Genomic DNA, 20,082 nt, shown 5'->3' with positions numbered 1-20,082 from the left:
CTAACACCATAGAAAAAATTTTAAGGACACCTGTCCAAACTACAAGGTTTACCTACAGTACTAAAACAGAGGAGGATGTAACCCAGATAAGACTCAGCCAGAGGAAGAAGGCCTCAAAAAGGGACTCTTTTCAGTCTGTCCAGGCTAGGGGGATGGAGGGTGGGACGCATGAAAGAAGGCGAGAAGAAGACAACCAACATGGAACGTTATTGGTAGGTACATAACTTCTTAATGTTAAGTTGTCTAGCTCGCCTTCATTCTTGCTGGTTGGGACAGCGTCCCTAGCACCTTAGTCCTGGGTGGCTCATCGGAACAGACTCTTGAGCACAGTGGAACCAAAATCAGCTCTATTCCTAGAGGCCATATCCAACTTATAATGTGAAATGAAGGTATGAGGAGTGGCCCATGTGGCTGCAGCACAAATAGATTCCATTGGTAGTCTAGCTTGAAAAGCTACCGAAGTAGCTAAAGCTCTGGTGGAATGACCTTTAGGTTTAGTAGGGAGTTCTTTATGTCTCAGCTGACAAATCAAGGTAATAATACAGGACAACCACCTGGATAAGGTTACTTTAGAAACTGGCAGGCCCTGTTTGCCCTCAGCATAGGACAGGAAGAGTTGGTCTGATTTTTTAGTTTGCTTAGTCCTATCCAAATAAAAACGTAATTGCCTATGAACGTCCAGTTGGTGTAACATTTGTTCAGCTTTGTTCGAATAGTTAGGAAAAAAGACAGGTAGATCAATAGCCTGATTCAGGTTTGTTTCAGAAGGTATCTTGGGCAGAAAAGAAGGAATAGTCCTGAGTGAAACTCTATCCTTGTGAAACACAAGGTAAGGAGGACGAATACAGAGGGCTTGAAGTTCCGAAACTCTCTTAGCTGAGGTGATGGCTACTAAAAAGAGAGTCTTCCAGGAGAGTAATTTTAAGGAACAGGAAGCTGCAGGTTCAAAAGGAGGGAGAATCAAGGATGCTAATATCAAGTTTAAATCCCATGGAGGAGGGGGATCTCTGACCGGGGGCCTAAGCAAAATAGTCCCTTTAAGAAAGGCCTTGCAAAGATTGTGGGACATGATGCTGGTTTCAGACAGGCCAGCGTGAAAATTTGTGATAGCAGCTAATTGGACCCTAATGGTGGCAGACGAGGAACCAGCTTGAAAAAGTTCTGCTAAAAAATCTAGAATGCGATGGACAGGGGCTGTAAAGGGGTCTATATTCCTAGCCTCTGCCCAGAAAGAGAAATGTTTCTACTTACTAGCATAAGTCTTCCTGGTGGTAGATTTGTGCGAAGAAAGGATGATTTCACGCACCGGCTGAGAAATATGTGGAAGCCTGGCTAAAGTTGGAAGTGGAGCAACCAAGCTGTGAGGTTGGGAGACTGAAGAGATTGATGCAGTCCACCTGACTGATGGACCAAGAGGTCTGGCACTGGGTCCAGATTCCAAGGCTGCTCCAGCAGATGACGATGCAGGAATGGGAACCAAATTTGTTGAGGCCAGTAAGGGGTAATGAGGATCATCCTGGATCCAAAGTGGTCGCCTTCTGAATTAGTTTGGGAATTAGGGGAAAAGGTGGAAATGCATACAGAAGACCCCAGGGCCAATCGTGAACTAGAGCGCCTCTCGTGGAGTGGCCAGAGAGGGGGAAGAGAGTGAAGAAATCGTCGCACTTGCTGTTGAGAGGAGTTGTGAAAAGTCGCAGCAAGGTTGACCCCATCTGCGGAAAATTTTCTCCGCTACTGACTGATTGAGAGACCACTCGTGAGGCATGAGAATAGCTCTGCTTAGCCTGTCCGCTATGATGTTGGACTTCCCGGGGATGTGCATTGCTATCAGAAACCGTTGAGAGGTGATCGCCCACTGCCAGAGTCTGAGTGCTTCTCGACATAAGGGATAGGACTTGGTTCTGCCCTGCTTGTTGATGTACCACACTACAGACATATTGTCTGTTTGAATTGCAATAGTCCCGGTGGGTAGAGAGTCCTGAAGAGCTGGCACCGCTCTCATCTGCAAGACGTTTATGTGCAGGTGGTACTCTAGAGGTTGCCAAGTGCCCTGGACAGTCCTGCCATGAAAATGCCACCCCCATTGATCAGGGAGGCATCCGTGGTCACCGTGGCAACAGGAGGAGGAAGAACAAACGGTCTGTCCTGGAGTATTAGAGGGGAGACCATCCACCAAGCCAGGTGGTCTTTGCATGATTGAGTGATTATTATGTTGTGAGACATCAGAAGTTGTTGAAAAGAGCATCCAATGAAGAATCCGCATGTGAAAACGAGCCAGGGGAACTAGTATGATTGCTGCTGCCATGAGACCCAAAGTTTTTAGTACAAATCTGGCCTGAATCCTCTTGCAATGTAGTAAGAACTGCACATGTCGGCGAATGTCTGACACTCTGTCTAGAGGAAGTTTTGCACACAGCTCTTTTGTGTTTAATCTTGCCTATAAAGGTTATAGACTGACAAGGCGACAATGCAGACTTTTTGAAATTTATTGAGATACCTAGCTCGGAGCAAGTTTGGATGGTATAATCCCTGGCTCGCAGTAGCTGATGCCTGGTGGAAGCAGTAAGGAGCCAGTCATCTAGATATGGAAACACCTGGAATCCTCGCCGTCTCAGGTGAGCCATAACCACTGCCATGCATTTGGTGAACACTCTGGGGGCTGTGGTGAGACCAAAGGGCAGGGCTCTGAATTGATAGTGACTGGCTCCCAGCCGGAAGCGGAGAAACCTTCTAGAGTGCCTGTCCATTTTGATATGGTAGTACACATCCTGAAGGTCTATGGAGCACATCCAATTGTCCTGACCCAAAAAGGGTAGAATGGACTGAAGCGTGACCATCCGGAACTTCATTCTTTGAACAGATTTGTTTAACCTGCTGAGATCCAAAATGGGTCTCCAGTCCCCTGTCTTTTTTGGTACCAAAAAGAACTTGGAGTAAATTACGGATCCTTGCTGGTCTGCTGGGACTGGCTGGATGGACCTTTTATTCTAGCCGTTTTGAAATTTCTGGCACTGCTTGTTCCCTTAGACCGGGTGGAACATCTGGAAGGGACTTGGTTGTTTGTACAGGGGTGTGGACAAAGGGGATTTTGTAACCCTCGGATATGATGGACCGTACCCATTTGTCTTGTGTGAGGAGTTGCCAGGCTTCTGGGTACAGTGACAATCTTCCCCCGACTGCCTCCGAAGGTGGACAGTCGGGCAGCCCCTCAGGGGTGCTGAAAGGGTTTGTCAGAGAAAGATTCTCTGCTACCCTGATTTTGCGGACCCCCTCTGCCCCTTGGGCGGCGTCTATTATTGTTCCCTCCCCTGCCCCTGGAGGGAAACTCACCACGTGTGTCAGGCACGACTCCCTGGGGTTTCCGAAACCACATTTTCCCACTCTTCTGACCCTTAGGGTATGGTCTAGAGGGAGTAGAAAAACGGACTCCCACGGCAGAGAGAGTCTTGCCTTCCTGCTCACACCTGGTAAGGGTATCCTTCACCTGTGGTCCAAACAGAGCCGAACCATCGAAGGGGGTATTGGTGAAGGACACCTTAAAGGGGTCAGCAAAGTTACATAACCGCACATCCAGGCATGTCTTCTCAAAGCCACGCCTGTACCTGCGGCCCTACTCGCCCCATCGGCTGCATAAGAAATAAGCCGCATGGAGGAGTTGACGATAGAGTTAAGGGTCACCAGCTGGGAGTTAATCTTATCCTGAGCCCCCGCAGCTGATGGATCCTGAAGGGTATCACCCAGTTCCTTGAGAAGATCCCTCTGAAGGCGGGTGAAATGGCACAGATAATTCAGCGACCGCATGGAAAAGGTCGCTGAGGAAAACATCTGCTTTCTGTACCTGTCCATTGTCCTAGACTGTTTATTAGGTGGATGGACAGGCACAGAAGGGTCAGCCAACTCCTTCTTAGTGGCTGCTGCTACCACCATGGCATCAACGGGGACACCTTTTGTCAAAAATTGTTTGTTGGGTGGGGCTGTAATGAACTTAGTTGGCCTGTGGGGAGTTGGTTCCACTGTGTTCGAGGCTGACCACGCCCTTCGAGCCACTATTTCCATGAGTGGGTCGAAGGGTGGAGACACCCAGGAGGTGGAAGGATGAGAACGAAATGCGTCCAGGTATACAGACTCGTCCTCGGAAGGGTTAAGGGCAGTCCAGTTCCCCCTCTGCTTGAGGATCTCTAGGATGTCTGAAAAAGAGACATCCTCAGAGGGGGATCTTGGGGACCCTTCCAAATCCTCCAAGTCGGTATCAGATGTGACTGACTCGGGGGAGTCGACATGTTTCCTCTTACATTTTCTCTTCCGAGGGGGCTCCTCTGAATGATCAGGGGAGGCCTCAGAAGAGGAAGATATGCCCAATGGGGCAACCTGGAGCGTTGGTTCTCCACGCTTGGGGTCAGGAGGGTGGACAGAGACCGATGCAGGCACCATGGGGGGAGGAGCCGAAGGGGCCGATCGAGGAGCCGACTCAGGAGTCAGCACGCTCCTCATGACCTCGAAGGTGCCCCTATCAGGCAGAGCAGAGGGTCCCCACTCCGAAGAGACATGAACTCCTCCTGGCACCGAGAGGGACGGCTCCGAGGCCGATGTCAGGGCCTAGCTCACCTGCGCCGAAGCCCTGAGAGGGAGAACGGGGTCGGACAAGGGTCCGATGCCACTCGCCCCCTCGGAGCCGACGAGGGAGTCCCAGCACCAAGATCCCTCAGAGGAAGGAACCAATGAAGAGATTGGAGCCGACGAAGGAGCCGAAAGATGTGGAATCGGCTCCGTTTCCAAGATTTGAGCCCCAACCAGCTCCGGCTCCGAGCACAAAAAGAGTCTCGGAGGAGGAACTGCTGAAGACACTGGGACAGCCACAGTCTGTTTAGAAGGGCTGGCTAACATTTTGGCCAGGGCCTGCAATTTAAGGAGTCTACTGACCACCCTCTCCAAGTCATGATCGGATAACCTGGAAGACCGAGAGGAGTGGGACCTATGGCTTCGTTCCGACTGAAGCAACGGTGACCTTGGAGTCGAACGAACCGATTCTATGGAAGGGGACCTAGAACGTTTTCGGCCCACGGTTCCGACACTAAAGTTTGAGCCGATTGAGGTCTAGGGATGTCGGCTCCAGCCGGAGCTGAAGAGGAGGAGATGCTCCGCCCGGCGACGGCTCCTAACTGGGAGCCGACGGCTTGGCGGGCTTTGAGGATTTCCCCGACTGAGGCTTCGCCGGGGATTCCTCTGGCTTAAGTAAGCCTCTCAAAATAAGCTTGTTCCTAAGCTCCTGCAGGACTCTCGGGCTGAAGGCATGACAGACTAAGCAGGAGTCCTGCAGGTGTAGGGAACCCAAGCAATGAACACAAGAAGTGTGACCGTCTGTCAGAGACATCTTCTGACAGCACGAGTCACACTTCTTGAAGCCTGAAACTTTAGTATCCTTGGACATACTGGCCTGGGGATACTAAAGAGAGAAAAATTAAACTAGTGCTTAAACAAGGCACACAGAAACACTCACACACCCGCACTAGTTAAGCTAACAATAATAACCACAAAAAATATCACACACACTTAATAACAACTATCCTTAATAAAAATATACAAATACTACAAGGCTAAACACTACTCCTATAGGTACAACAAGGGTGGGGTTATCCACTAAGAGAGAAACAAAGGGGGGGGACAATGAAGAAAAGTCAATCTATATCTAAGAAAAATACAAGGTAAATATTAGCTAGTAATACAAAAAAAAAGGATTAATATGACCTGAGCCAGTAAAAGTGCAACCTTGTAGGTGAAGCGGCAAACGAGATCTGGGTATCTAGCGCCAAGCATTGTGGGATAAGGGAAGGCCTCGAGCCAGTAAATAGCTCCCGAGCTTTAGTAGATGGCCGAGTCAGAGCCGATGATCGGCTCCGAACCCAACCAGCAAGAATGAAGGCGAGATAGACAACTTAACATCATGTGTTATTGCATTGAAGTCCGAGGGGCCTAATGAATAGTTTCTAGTACGCTGGCAAATCAATTGTAAGAGAAAAGTGAGAAAACAGAATCAGTTTATTTGACTATTGAACTCTGATGCATTACTTCACTTCCCAGAGGTTGTGCAAACTTTGACTTGGTTTTATTAGTGTAGGGGATGGATAAGTCAATTCCTCCTGCGGGGGGGTGTGAGGGTCTTGCCTGCCACATAAAAAAAGGGTTCAATGATCGTCTGTTCGCCTGAAGCAATTTGTGATCATAAATTGTATTCTGTTCTATTACTGCACTTTCATCTAAGAGTAAGATGGGCAATCACATAGCATCAAAGATCAGTGTTTCATTCAAACTATTTTCAAGGGGGCTTCAACCCCCCCACATCATCTGCATATCTATGCCTTAATATACTAACTCCAAGAATGATGCATCTCAGAGAAAAGTGATTTTTTAAATACAGCAATCTCAATCTTCAAACAAAATACACACACACAAAAAAAATAAAACATTTCTGATCTCACACTGGATTGTTCCTCATCAATGACTTACGATTAATCCTGACTTGTTTTTAAACTGCTTCTGACCTTCTGGTCATTTCTGCATGCCCCGCCAACACCTCCTTTATACCTCCATAGCTTCTTAATGGACAATCCCAGGTGTGTCCCTTTCCAGATGGGCCCCCAATTCCTCTGGGAGTTGGCTTTGCAATGCACATTCTATATATGGCAGCAAGGATCTTAACAGATCCACAGCGTGGATGTCAAGAACCACTATTCTGTATTACTGGTCATTCACAAAACTTAGCTGGTACAGCATCATTCATAGATATTAAATCCCACTTAAGGAACTGATGAGCTGCAAGGCGTCTGTTCATATTCAGAGGTCATACAGGCAGTGGGCTACATCAGTCACACCATCCTAGGCACTTCTTACCTGGCTCCAGCCCAACGAGCGGCCTGTCACTGGCAGCATAGACAGAAGAATGCCTGAGCGACACACCTAGCTGGGTAGCATCATTATATTCTTGAAAAACTGCCATGTGAGGGCTCTTGGGAAGGAGATATAAATGGCCTGGCTATGAAGAGTAATACTAAAGGGGAACATACTCAAAACAGCAAACACTTTAATTAGTTTGTTAATCTGGGTAGTCAATTGATCAAAAAGACACATGATTCAGTAGTGGCCAAACAACAGCAATTCTGTCATAGAAGGAGAATTTTAGCACCCATATATGTGCTGGAGGGTTCACTTCAGAAGCTCGAAATAGTGAAATCTCAAATTTCAGTATCTCGAGCCCAAGAAGCCGAATCCACATAATAGCGAATGTTTAGAAGCGTGAAATTCAAAACCTTGAATACCGGAGGTTTTGAATTTCATGCTTCTAAAGTTCTGCTATGGCCATGTATTCAGGTAAGTGTGTGTGTGTGTGTGTGTGTGCCCCCCCTGCTTTCATGTAGTAGAGTGATTGTGTGTTTGTGTGGTGGATGGTGCGTGTGTGTATGCAGTAAAACCGCAAAATTCAAAACTTCTGGTATTCGAGTTTTGAATTTCGCGGTTTTCAGTTTTCCTTTTGTGGATTCATCTTCTTGGGCTCGAGATACTGAAATTCGAGATTTCAATATTTCGAGCTTCTGAAGTGAATCCGTGTTGGAACATGCTGTAGGTTGAATATTGTAGGCACACTTATGGTCACATGGTCAAACACACATACATATGAACACAAACACTCTCTCTCTCTGTCTGTCATACTTGCACTAAAGAAAAACATTACAGATGGCATACCTGATCCAGATTTGACAAACTGTTAGGATCCTGACTTAATGCCTGATACTGGCCTCTGAGTCTATCTCCAGCAGCAATCTTTCTGAATTTCTTTAGGTCCACAACATACAAGGCACTGGAATTCAAAACAAAAATGCATTAATAGTTCCTGCTGAGATGCATAACACTTTACTTCACTAACCAGCATGTTCACTCTTTCCATAACTATTAAACTTTGTTGAATTTAATGTTTCAAAATTAATTTGTGAACAGTACAAATGTGGAATTCACCATATTTCTACAACTTTCTGAGGTAGACTGATTTAGTGCATTATCATTGCTCATCATGCCTATGTAAAGGAATGTGCCATAGAATATGTCCAAATTCAACTAGGAAACCATTCTATTACAAAACACAATTTCCGGAATGAGATTTTGTTTAAAAAAATGTTTCACTATATTCTCTGCCTTTTAACTGAACATATCGGTATGAAGACATGCAAGTTAAGACTAACCTTACAAGTCAGTTGAATACTGAGTAAAACTGAGACCTGATTCAAGGGATAATATTGAAGACCTACAGATTTATTAAGAATTCTGTTGCATGCACTGTACTACTATGAGAATAATCCTGAAGCAAGACCTGAAACAGCTGAAGCAAAACTCAACTTTGTGGGGTACAGAAGGCACACAGGCTACAACAATATAGAGCATGATAAACTGCAAGACAGTCTTTTGCTTGGATTCTAAAGACCAAGCTACAGTACTGTGTAAAATAATGCAAAAAAGAATAAATGAACATGGGTGAAAAGGTCTATTAGAGAAATATTCCTTAAAGTTAACAGAGACAAAAATAATGCTCCTTTTTAAACTAACATTAGTAGGAGCATAAAGGCCTGCTGAAAAGATACACCAGTGTTTCAAATGAACGACGTAATCTGTTTCTCCTCTCCTAACCCCCCCCCAGCAAATGCGACAAAAAGCTGGGGCAGTCTTTAGTGATCCTTCACTCTCATATAGGTAAAGCACAGCCAATAATGTATGCTTAAAGTACAAAACTGTGACTGCCACTCATTCAGAACATCCAAGAAATATACTAAAAAATGAATAACTAGATAATGTATAATTCTAGATACAATTAATTAACTAATAGTTTTTACACAGTATCTTGTTTGTCATGTAAGATTTTTCAGTGTTCTAAATTATCTCCCTATTAGAAAAAAAAAACATTATTCCGGGTGACTAACTACCCCTTAATAAGCTTGGATGCCTATACAGTGGATATAAAAAGTTTACACACTGCTGTTAAAATGCCAGGTTTCTGTGATATAAAAAAATGAAACCACAATAAATCATTTCAAAACTTTTCCCACCTTTAATGTGACCTATAACCCATACAATTCAATTGAAAAGCAAACAAATGTTAGAGGAAAAATATAAAAAATAAAAAAAATGTACAATAAGCTGGTTGCATAAGTGTGTATACCCTTAAACTAATACTTTGTTGAAGCACATTTTGATTTAATTACAACATTCAGTCTTCTTGAGTAGAAGTCTATCAGCATGGCACATCTTGACTTGGCAATATTTGCCCACTCTTCCTTGTAAAACTGCTCTAAATCTGTCAGATTGAGAGGGCACCTCTTGTGCACAGCCATCTTCAGGTCACCCCGCAGATTTTCTATTGGATTTAGGTCTGGGCTCTGGCTGGGCCATTCCAAAACTTTAATTTTCTTCTTTTGTTGTTTTCGATATATGCTTGGGTGGTGGGGGGTGGTCATTGTCGCGTTGAAATGTGAAATTCCTTTTCATCTTCAGATTTCTAGCAAACGCCTTTGGAAATGTTCATAATTCCCTCCACCTTGACTAAAGCCCCAGCTCCAGCTGAAGAAAAGCAACCCCGAAGCATGATACTGCCACCACCATGCTTCACTGTGGGGGTGGTGTTCTTTTGGTGATGCAAAGTGTTGTTTTTGCACCAAACTTACTTTTTGGAATTGTGGCTAAAAAGTTCAGACTTGGTCTCATCAGACCATAACTTTTAGTTATGTACTTACCATAACTTCAGATGTTTGGGATCCATCTTCCTATTCATTACTGATGGATGGGCTCGAGATCATCCCTCTCTGACTCAACGCAGCTATACTATATAAGCGAAGTCTTCTCTTATTGCTCTTTCTATATCCCAGGCACCACCACCACAAATTTAGATCTTGTTTGTCCACACTTTTATGCACACGCATAAGCTGTTTATATAACATTTGCCAGGTGTTTCAGATGAAAACAGAGAAACTCGACGTCCCCTCTCCTCCTCTGATCTCAAGGCAGGGGGGGGATGGGAGGGTGGGTTATTAGGAATGTATGAGATCCATAAGTTATGGTAAAGTACTAATAAAAAGACATGTGATGTGATAATATGTGATTTCTACTGGCCTATACTGGATGACAGCGCCCTGCTAGCTGCACCTGGCACTGGCTCACTGACCTGGAAATACTTCTGGAGGACAAATGACTCAATCCTAGATGCCACAAGATCTTCCAATTTTTGTAGTGGGAAATGAAGGTGTGGGGCCAGAGACCATGTAGCCATAAATGTCACCAATGGCGAGCTTAGAATGGAATGCTATTGAGAATAGCAGTAGCCATAGTAGTGAGCCTTGACGGGAGGTTGTGAGCTCTTTATTAAAAGAGGAATAAGCCCTGTGTGACTGATACAGTTTTCTGGGTAATAATAGTGACTTGACCTTACAACTTTGCCCACGAAAGGACACAAAGGACACAAACAATTGATCTGTTTTCCGTTTTTTGTATAGATAAAGATAATAAAATAAGCAATTGCCTGTCCTATGTAATGTGTGGAAGATGTATTGAAACTGTTGTTGCTTGGAAGGAAGAAAGAGTTCAGGCCTGAGTACTGTTGTAAGAAAACTGTGGAACTGGAACAAGGGACAAAAAGATAAGGTCTTTATGCCTGAGGGACTATCTTATGAAGAGGAGATAGAGGCGGTGGTCTGACAGAGATAGAGCTTCTGAAAACCCTTCTGGCAGAGGCAGTGAATGTCAGCGACCAGAAAGGCAGAAATCACTCAGGTTTCATGTTGCTGCGGTTGAAGGGGAGGATGTTAGGAGATATTAGGAGCGTAATAATCAATCGGGAGCAGATCGCTATGATGAGGAATGAGAGTCGTTAGGCTGCGTTGCACACAATCGGTTTCTTGAAGGTGGCACAACAATTCAAGGAAAGTTTAGGTGGGTTTGATGGAAATTGCTGAATTTGGAACCTTGGAATGGGAGAAGAAGGAAGAGGTAGAGACTGAAGATCCTTGATTGAATAGAGAAGTTAGCTTCAGGAATTAAGATGTACGGCGGAGCAGTGATGGGATCTTTGCGAGTGTTTTCCAAATGAAGATAAAATCTCCTTAAGTAGCGAAGTATTTCTGGGTGGCGAGAGCGGACTTGTGGGCGAACGTAAGACATTCTTTTGACTGACTTGGAAAAAGGGAGAAGCTGTTAACTTCAAAGTGTGAAGGGACTGATAAGAAGTACTGGATGGAGTTGTCGGGTACTGATGAAGACCGGGGAACTGACATCTAATATAGGTGAGATGGACCGCCCCAGGGCTGGACCGTCCAGTGCATGCTTCCGAAGATGGGAACCATCCGAGGTGTTGGAGTAGATGCTGGCAGAGGTAAGGTGGGGAAGTGGAATGCCTTTTGGAATGAGGGGGAAGGCACAAGTGGAGAGCCGGCGCAAGGTGGCTGGGTCCCATAAGGGGGGCTCCATGCATCGAGAGCAGAGAACTGAGCTGGAGAGACTGAAGGTTCTGGCAAAAGCGTCGGGACTAGGAAAGGAAGTTCAGCATAAGCTTCCAGCGAGTCTGCTGAAGATCTGAGGAGAGGACTGTGAGAAGATCGTCTCTGATGCTTCTGTGCAAGTGTACTGCCCAGGTCCCCTATATGAGACTGCCAGAACTTCCTATGATCGCATGGCCCCATTTAGAAACTCTGAGTAGCCACTGCCCAGGTCCAGGATCCAGATCATAGCATGCCCGCCTGCACCAGAGGTCTGACATGTTGTCGAATTCCAGACTATAAGGCCTCTGTCCGAGGTGAAGGGCATGCAGACTAGGAGACAGATGCGTGTGAGAACGTAGGCCAATGTTGAAGCCCCCTAGACTCTGGGAGGATATAAACAGACGACTCCACAGGCCTTGGGGTGGAAACCCCCCTATGGTCCAGATGCCCCACACAATGTGGGAATCCTCGTCAGTAATGGCCAGGGTAATACCTGATCCAGGGTGTGACATCAGCAGATTCTGGGAGGGCCCATGGTAAGATTCATGCATCCGTGAAGAGAGGTGACTCCGAGATGGGGATTCTGGGGAGGAGATTTGTGAAAGGGGGAGCGTTCAGAGGAGCCACTATCCTGGAGGGGGCTTAGAGCTAAGAGGACAGGAGAGACTAGTGGCTGTCATGACCAGGACTGCTAGGACTGGGCTGGCTGGGCTGGTGATCTGGAGAGCTAACCCTGGGACTGAGCTTGTATGAGTTTCCAGAAGATAGACCTGCCAGATAGACCGCATTTGGTTTAGGGCTGAACCAACTCCGGTGATGAGAATCGCTAGGATACAGGCTTTCTGGAGGTGGGGTTTAGGAAAGTGAAGTGTGATGAAGTGGATCTGGATTGAATGGCTTGCGTGCTCTGAGGCCGTAGGCGGTGTAGGGTGGCGGTTGTGGGTGATTCCAAAATCCTCACGAGGAAACACTCTTGGTGTGGGCTGTCCCAGGTGCTGGGCAGTGGTGACTGCCTGGGGGCTGTGGGTGAGGGGGCTGGAGATTGGCACCAGAACTATCAGTGCGCTTCCCAGGTATGACTGTCTCCTTGTGAGAGTCCCTGGGGTCTCCTGGGCGATGGCTGATCTGTGGAGATGGCAAAGTCATGTGAGATCTATGGTCCACATCCAAAAGCCTTTCTCAGAAGAACTTTCTCGGATTGTAAGGTGACCATCGGTATGCCGACGTCTGGTGACTTCCAAGTTGGCGCCTTGAGGATCCTCTTTTGCTCAAGTCCCAGTCTTTTTAGTCTCAAAAAGGATCTTGAACTGATCCGGGTCGATCGGTTTATGATTTCTAAGGGGGACTCCTGGATGAACAGGGTTGAGGTTTCTAAGGCTGAGTAAGCGGCCCGTCGGGTGCGTTGGGCGGGTGCTCCCTCCTGGACTTTACTCTGGCGGTGAAAAAGGAATGGTGTAGGCTCTTTGATGACCTGAAGATGCCATCCCGCCTAAGTACCAGTGGTGAGCTTTTAAGGGGGCTCAGAAAACTGGGCCCGACTGCACTTGGCTGCACAGACCAGCAATTCCAGTCTAAGGCCTCTGAAACCCACCTGGGACTGCTGTCCCAGTGTTCACGGGGGGCCTCTGCGCCTCTGGGCCTCTGCTCTTCCGAAAAGAGGCCTGCTGGGTGAAAAATTGGTCGTCTCTCTTGGCCTTCAAAGGCTTCTGTCCTCTGGGGCAGCTGCTCAGTCTCAGTATTTTGAGGAGGAAAAAGCCCGAAAAGTGGTCAAGTATCGACCAAAGGCCGGCCAAAAGCCTCTGACTCACACTTGCTCCACCAGCTTTTTTTAAAGGCTTTGGACCTTGGGTCCAAGTCGGAGGCAAGACAGAGAGCGTCAAAGGAGGACGAACGAGCCCAGTTGCCTCTGCCACATCTTGAGGACTGACTAGTGCCGGGATGCCGCCCCCGTAATAGCCGCTCTACCAAGCATAAAATGAGCCTCCCCTTGAGCCAGGCTCAGGCAGGGTAGGTTTGATGACAGAGTGCGACAAGAAGGGACAGCCACTCTGGGCAGTCTGCTCAGGCGCCCACAGTTCAGGGACCCCAGAGCTCCTTGGCAGCTAACCTCTGCAGTCTAGTAGTTTGTGCCACCAGTAGCAGGAAAGTTGCAGGGGGGCAGCTGGAGACCCGAGGGTGGGCTTCTGACATCTTCATAAGTAGCAGATGCCACCACAGGATGGGCCAAAGCCACTGTGGGTCTCAGGGCTGGGGTTCACCACTTAGATAAGCGCTGGGCGGCATCTACAGCCACATAGGGGCATCGTCTGGGGCCCCAGCACTAGACAAGAATTTACAGGGCGAGCTCGTCAGCTGGGCTGAAGAGGCTGGGTGCAGATCATGCCGACAAATCAAGGGGACCAGCCCGTCCTTGAAAAAAGGAACACCCCAGGAGAGACTTGGGGAGCAGGAACACCGGTTGGCCGAGTGTCAGCGGAAGGGGTCCTTGACTGCCAAAACTCTTGAGGACCCTTGGGGACCCTTCCGATGTCTGCAGATCTGGGGCCCTCCAGGGCTACTCCACCCACCCAGCATCCAGATCCCAGTGCACTCGTGAGAGACTCTCCGGGGAAGATCGTGCTTGAGCTTGAGGAAGATCAGGGGAATCTTCACTTGAAGGTAGACCCAGAGGTCACCTCAGAGTCGGAATCCCCAGGAACTACTGGCCCTCAGGCCCCCCGGAAAGCCGGAGCCGCGACGAACCTCACAAGGAGGTAGCCAAAGGCGCCTCTGAAGGTGCGGTGAAAGACACAGTCGAAGAAGCCCGTTTGGCCCTGGTGGCCTCATGGAGGTGAAGGCTATGATCCCACCACCTGGAACCGTGCTTGGCGGAGCCACGAAGCGCCAGGGGGTGCCTGGAGCCGAGGCACCTAGAAATTCCCACGGCCCGACCGACCGAAACATGGGCGGTGCACTGCGAAGAGGAGGCCCAACTGAAGGGAGGGAAAAAGAGCCACCCGGGCCGAGGTGGGCAGGCCTGGTCATCCGGCTCGGCTCCACCAGGGTTGGAGGAGGAATCACAACTACAGAGAAACGAGGCCCGGGCTACTTGGGCTGGCCGGAGCCGGCTCCGAAGCTGAAAGGGCGAGGACTACTGTATTCTGAAGCACCCGCTGGGGCGATCTTTGATAACATCTTTAGATGTCCTGCGAGGACATCTTGGGAAGACGGAACGGGAGACCCTCGCCCCGGGGCCGGCACGGCATGCCGCAATTGATGCAGACGAGGAGGGTGCCGCACCTTCCTGTCTAAGTAGGTGCGAGGCGAAAAGGAACTAGTTCGCTTTCGATCGCTAGTGGTGAGTTCCGCAGGCAGCCCGAATGTTACCCGTGACCGCTGGAAAGCAGCCAGAGGCTGGCTCGGCAACCCCCCAGCCATGCGCTGGAACCAGAGGTGCGGCTGGGCGCTCCAGCGAACCGTTAGACATAACATCACATTTTCCCACATGCTTTTGGGAGACAATGTATGGTTTTGCAAATTTTTGCCAGGTCTGGATGTTTTTCTGTGCAAAGAAAAGGCTTCCGTCTTACAACTCTACCTCATAGCCCAGACATACGGAGAATATGGGAGATTGTTGCCACATGTAGTACACAACCAGTACTTGCCAGAAATTCCTGCAGCTCCTTCAGTGTTGATGTAGGTCTCTTGGCAACCTCCATGACCAGTTTTCGTCTTGTCTTTTCATCAATTTTGGAGGGTTGTCCAGTTCTTTGCAACATCACTGTTGCCCATATTTTCTCCACTTTTTGATGACTGTCTTCACTGCATTCCATGCTATATCCAAAGCTGTGGAAATTTTTTGTACCCTTCTGACTGATACCTTTCAATAATGAGATCCCTTTGATGCTTTGTATGCTCTCTGCGAACCATGGCTTTTGCTGTAGCAGGCAACTGAGTACATGTCAGGAAAATCCTACAAGGACAGCTGAACTTTATTTGGGGTTAATCAGAGTCTTTTTAATTGATGGCAGGTGTGTACCCAAGAAGACTGAATGCTGTAATTAAATCAAAAGGTGCTTCAACAAAATATTAATTTAAGGGTGTGCACACTTATTCAACCAGCATATTGTACATTTTTTATTTTTTATATTTTTCCCCTAACAGATTTGTTTGTTTTTCAATTGAATTGTACAGGTTATAGGTCACATTAAAGGTGGGAAAAGTTTTGAAATGATTTATTGTGGTCTCATTTTTTTTATATCACAAAAACCTGGCATTTTAATGGGGGTGTATAAACTTTTTATATCCACTGTACATCCAATTAAAGAAATATCCAAAAATTCCTAGACTTACTAAACAAAAATTCTTTTGAGTGGTTATTAAATATACCTACTAGAGAACACAGCATTCATGACCAGATTCTTACTGATATGACAGCCTCTTGCACTACATCGCCGGCATCTCATTCTATAGTGAAGTCTGATCACTCATTCTCCTTCAAACTTATAAAAGCTCCTGCAATAAACCCCACTTAATTTAAGGACTACAAATGTGCCAAACTCAACCTCTATTATGAAATATCAAAAGTCACTTATGGCTGTACCTCCCTGTCGTTGATACACCATTATTCCGCTCAACCTACAGACACTGAAAATAGGAACAAATGTCTTTGAAGCATAGGTATATTCAGCCCAAAACCTGGACATCTAATTAACCTAAAATCTGAATAGCAAATAACTCCTTCTGCTTGCACTAAGAATGCAGGATGCTACTCAGAAACATTTAAAAAACAGAGACACACAAATGATGGAAAATATAAGCACATTACAAGTGTAAAACATGCATTCGTTAATGAACTGTATTGAAAAATTCACCCATACAAGGCCATTTATTTTTGCTTCTGAAAAGGAAGGTGTAAGACGTGTACCACCTTTCTTACAATTATTGTTGCCACTAGTATATTGGTCAAGTAATGTGGTTTTCTGTGTACTAGACCTCTTCAAAATTCACATATGATGAGGAGTATTCAGAAGATTATGTGCAGGGATAAAACCAAGCCTGAAAACAGACAAACTTTCAAAAAAGGAACATCATGTCCAGGGGTAAATTGGCCTGAAAATAAGAAAGTTCCTCCAAAGCAGGGCCAGTTGAGAGGTCTGTACACTATCAAGTTGCAGTAAGGAATTCTATACCCTTTTAGAAAAATGTGTAGTGCTTAACAATCCCTACCAAAGCCAAATATCACAGGAAATTCAAAACCCCTCTGCTGGTCCACTACCACAAATAAACTGTGCAGCTAAAGAAACTGCTAAATAATTTAGTAGATCTAAAAGCCATCCTATCAAGGAAAGTATTACAAGTACTTAAAGAACACTATCATATCTAGTTAAAGGAGCTCATTAATTTAGGCTTCTTTAGCTATGTTAGAAAACTAAGGAATAATTCCATTGGTCTGAAATTATTAATAAAGATACCTCTTATTCTAATAACGTAGACAATACAGTTGTGCTATAGAGGTAGATGTTCAAATAGATTAGTGCTGCAACAGCCCTTTTTTTTTTAAAAAACAAGAAACATTTTTATTAAATTTATCACATATCACATAGGCAATCATATAGTTATATATATGCAAACAAACCATACTGACATAATTTTAGTTGCAAACATTATACATCACTTAGAATCTGCCAAGTCCTTGTCAGTCAGACATTACATAGATCATTCAAATCCTGCCTTCTTTTAAACCTCATTCCTACTCTGCATGTATTGTTCCCACAATTCCCTTTTTTCTATGTAATTTGCTCCTTCCATTTTTCTAATGATCCCAATTCCAGTTGTTTTATCTGTTACTATATTCATTACTTCTAGTACCGTTGGTTTAGACTTTGATTTACATTTTTAGTAATTGCTTTTTTGGCAGCCACCATAATTAGACTTACTATGTCTACAAATTTCTGATTCTCTATTATAACACAAAAAAAAATAATTTCCTTAGTTACACCAATCTGCTCACCCAGTAACAGAGTAGTCTGCATGGAATCTTTAAAGTCTGCCAACACATTACACTCCCAAAAAATATGCTCCCAATTACCTCCCTCTTCCCCACCACACCTACCATCTAACTGAGGAAACCCCTCAGAGTCCACACGGGGCACAAACATATCTATGGAAACTTCCAATTAAAGATCCTAAAACTTCCATTCTTTGTTCATATTTGGGAGGCATACATATCCCCTCCTCCTGTTTCTTTGTGAATTGCTTATCCAATCTCTCTTCCCAATCCTTTCTAACCTCCTCTGATTGATTCTTATAGTTATCATGCAATATTTTCTATGCTCTAATTATTATTCCTTTTTTTAACAGCAGCTTCTCTTCCAGATTCTATTAAAAACTCTACCAGTGCTGGTCTTTCAGTTAGAATCTCCCAAATTCTTTCTCTTTGCCTATACTCCAATATTAATCCTAATTCTTTCTCTTTGCCTATACTCCAATATTAATCCTGGATATGGAAGGCAAGCTCTAGCCTGCAGTCCAAATAAATTCTTGGCCTCTTCTCACTCTATTACCTTTCCCTCTCTAATTATTTTTTCCCAATACCTTGTCTTTTTTTTTTGCCAGTTTTCTCCAATAAATTCTGTTCCCCTCTTGCCTTTTGTCTATATCCCTAATTGCAGTCACATCTATCTGCAGATTCTCCTTTCTCCATTTCCGTGGTGGTTTAGTTTTTAGCATGCTTTCTGCTACTTTATGAATATAATATTCTGTATGGTTATTGTTATTCTCCTTAAGGATCTGCATCCAAAGTCCCAGTCTCTCCTCGTTTCTTGAGCTTCCCCCTGTTTCACCATCATCCCTTTTCACTTTGTTTTATAGGTTTCTGTTTGTGCTAAGTATATGAGCCTTAACTGTGTAGCTCTGAATTACCCATTCAAATCAGGTAATCCCAAACTGTCTTGTTTTACTGGATAGAACCAGCTTATCCCACTTGACTCTTGCAGTCTTCCCCTCCCAGATAAAGTCCTTCAGTTCTTTATTAACTGCTAACCACAACTTCTCTTCTGGTTGATAAAAATATGAATGACCTGTGTATAAAACTAAAGAGACTAAACCATTTTAACTGCCTATATCCTGTTATCCATATAACGGAGATTTGCAGTTTCTCAGTTTTTTCTATTTTCTTTTGTTTAGTATCTTCCCACATATCCTTAGTTGCCACACCAAAATCCTTTTAATCCATACTCCTACATAGTTCATTTTATCAGGTCCCCATAAATATGGATATTGCTGAACCAATTTGTGTGTGGGTACATAATTTACAGCTGTTGCCTTTGTTTTATCTTCATTAATTGTGCATCTCAAAAAGGGTTGAAACTGCCTCAAAATGTTCCATAACACTGAAATGTCCTTTTCTGGTTTAATCAGGTATAAAACAATATCATCTATAAACAGAACTACCTTTTCCTGACTACCATACCAATTATATCCTTGAATTTCTGAGTCTCTTATTTTCTTTGCCAATGGTTCTAAATATGATGCAAATAACAAAGGGGAAAGCGGACTCCCCTGTATGGTTTCTCTGCTCAAATAAAAACTATCAGAGAGAAACCCGCCCACTTTAATTTTCACCTGTCATCCCTCATATATTCTCCTAATCAACCTTATAATGTTATCAGGGAATGCAAATGCTTCCACTGTCCTGCTCATAAACTCTTAAATTACTCTGTCAAATGCTTTATCTGTATCAAGACCCAACAACAACAGTGGTATTTTCTTACATTCAACTTCCCTCTGGATCATCAATGTTCTGTTAATGTTGTCAAATGTTTGCCTCCCCTCCACAAGCTGCTATGATCCATATCAATCAAAGTTGGCACTACCTTTGCCATTCTTGTAGCCATTATAGACATAAACACTTCATAATTATGAGCAAAACCACAGCTATTTATGGGCAGAAAGGCAAGGCTCAGCAGTTGAAAAATTCACAGATTTTATTAAAAGTTAGTGCTTTTGCTGTGTTCACCACCACTTCATCAGACAAATAAGTAAAACAAATGAACTTCTTTTATACTAAATTTTAGTATCACTTAACATGACAATGCAGAGTCCTAATTGATCCACAAGGCATTTACTTTTAAAGCAACAGCATCTAAAAACAGCACATAAAAAATTAGCAAGTAAAAACACAAAAGTGCAGAATAATACATTTATCTATTTTTCTTTGGCTTTAATACTGATTTTAGGGGTACATGGTCATTCAGACCCATTCCCGTATGTGCTCCTAACCTTAAAATCCACTGTAATTCTGCATTTTCTGTCATATTTACTAAGTCCCCCCCACACTCTCCGTCACAACTTGCAAAACTTGGAATGTGTGTTACCATGTGTTGGTGTGTGTTTAGTTAAGGCACTACATTCATTCCCTCTTCTTGTACAATACAAATCATCCCACAATCTCTCTCTCAGTTTCCGGTTAGTTTTACCTATGTAAAATTTGAAGCACAAAACACAGTTTGCTGCATAAATAACATTCTGTGTATTGCAGTCTGATGAAACCCTAATATGCTTAAAATACACAGACCGATGAATATAACAG

At 44.8% G+C, this 20,082-nt stretch overlaps 1 protein-coding gene across 2 annotated transcripts in view; it reads right to left on the bottom strand.

Annotated features, from left to right (window-relative positions):
• UGGT2 (UDP-glucose glycoprotein glucosyltransferase 2) overlaps positions 1-20,082 on the bottom strand; it is a 4,352,373-nt gene that overhangs the window by 446,606 nt on the left and 3,885,685 nt on the right. For both annotated transcript variants that reach the window (XM_044072987.1, XM_044072988.1), the window contains one exon: positions 7,738-7,852. In XM_044072987.1, coding sequence (XP_043928922.1) covers positions 7,738-7,852 — 115 coding nt within the window. The remainder of the gene's footprint in view (positions 1-7,737; positions 7,853-20,082) is intronic.

This window comes from Protopterus annectens, chromosome 5.part1 (genome assembly GCF_019279795.1).
Source record: "Protopterus annectens isolate FY-2018-M chromosome 5.part1, PAN1.0, whole genome shotgun sequence".
NCBI lineage: Eukaryota > Metazoa > Chordata > Ceratodontiformes > Protopteridae > Protopterus > Protopterus annectens.
The sequence above is the reverse complement of the archived record's forward strand: the minus strand, read 5'-3'. Positions and strand labels throughout refer to the sequence as shown.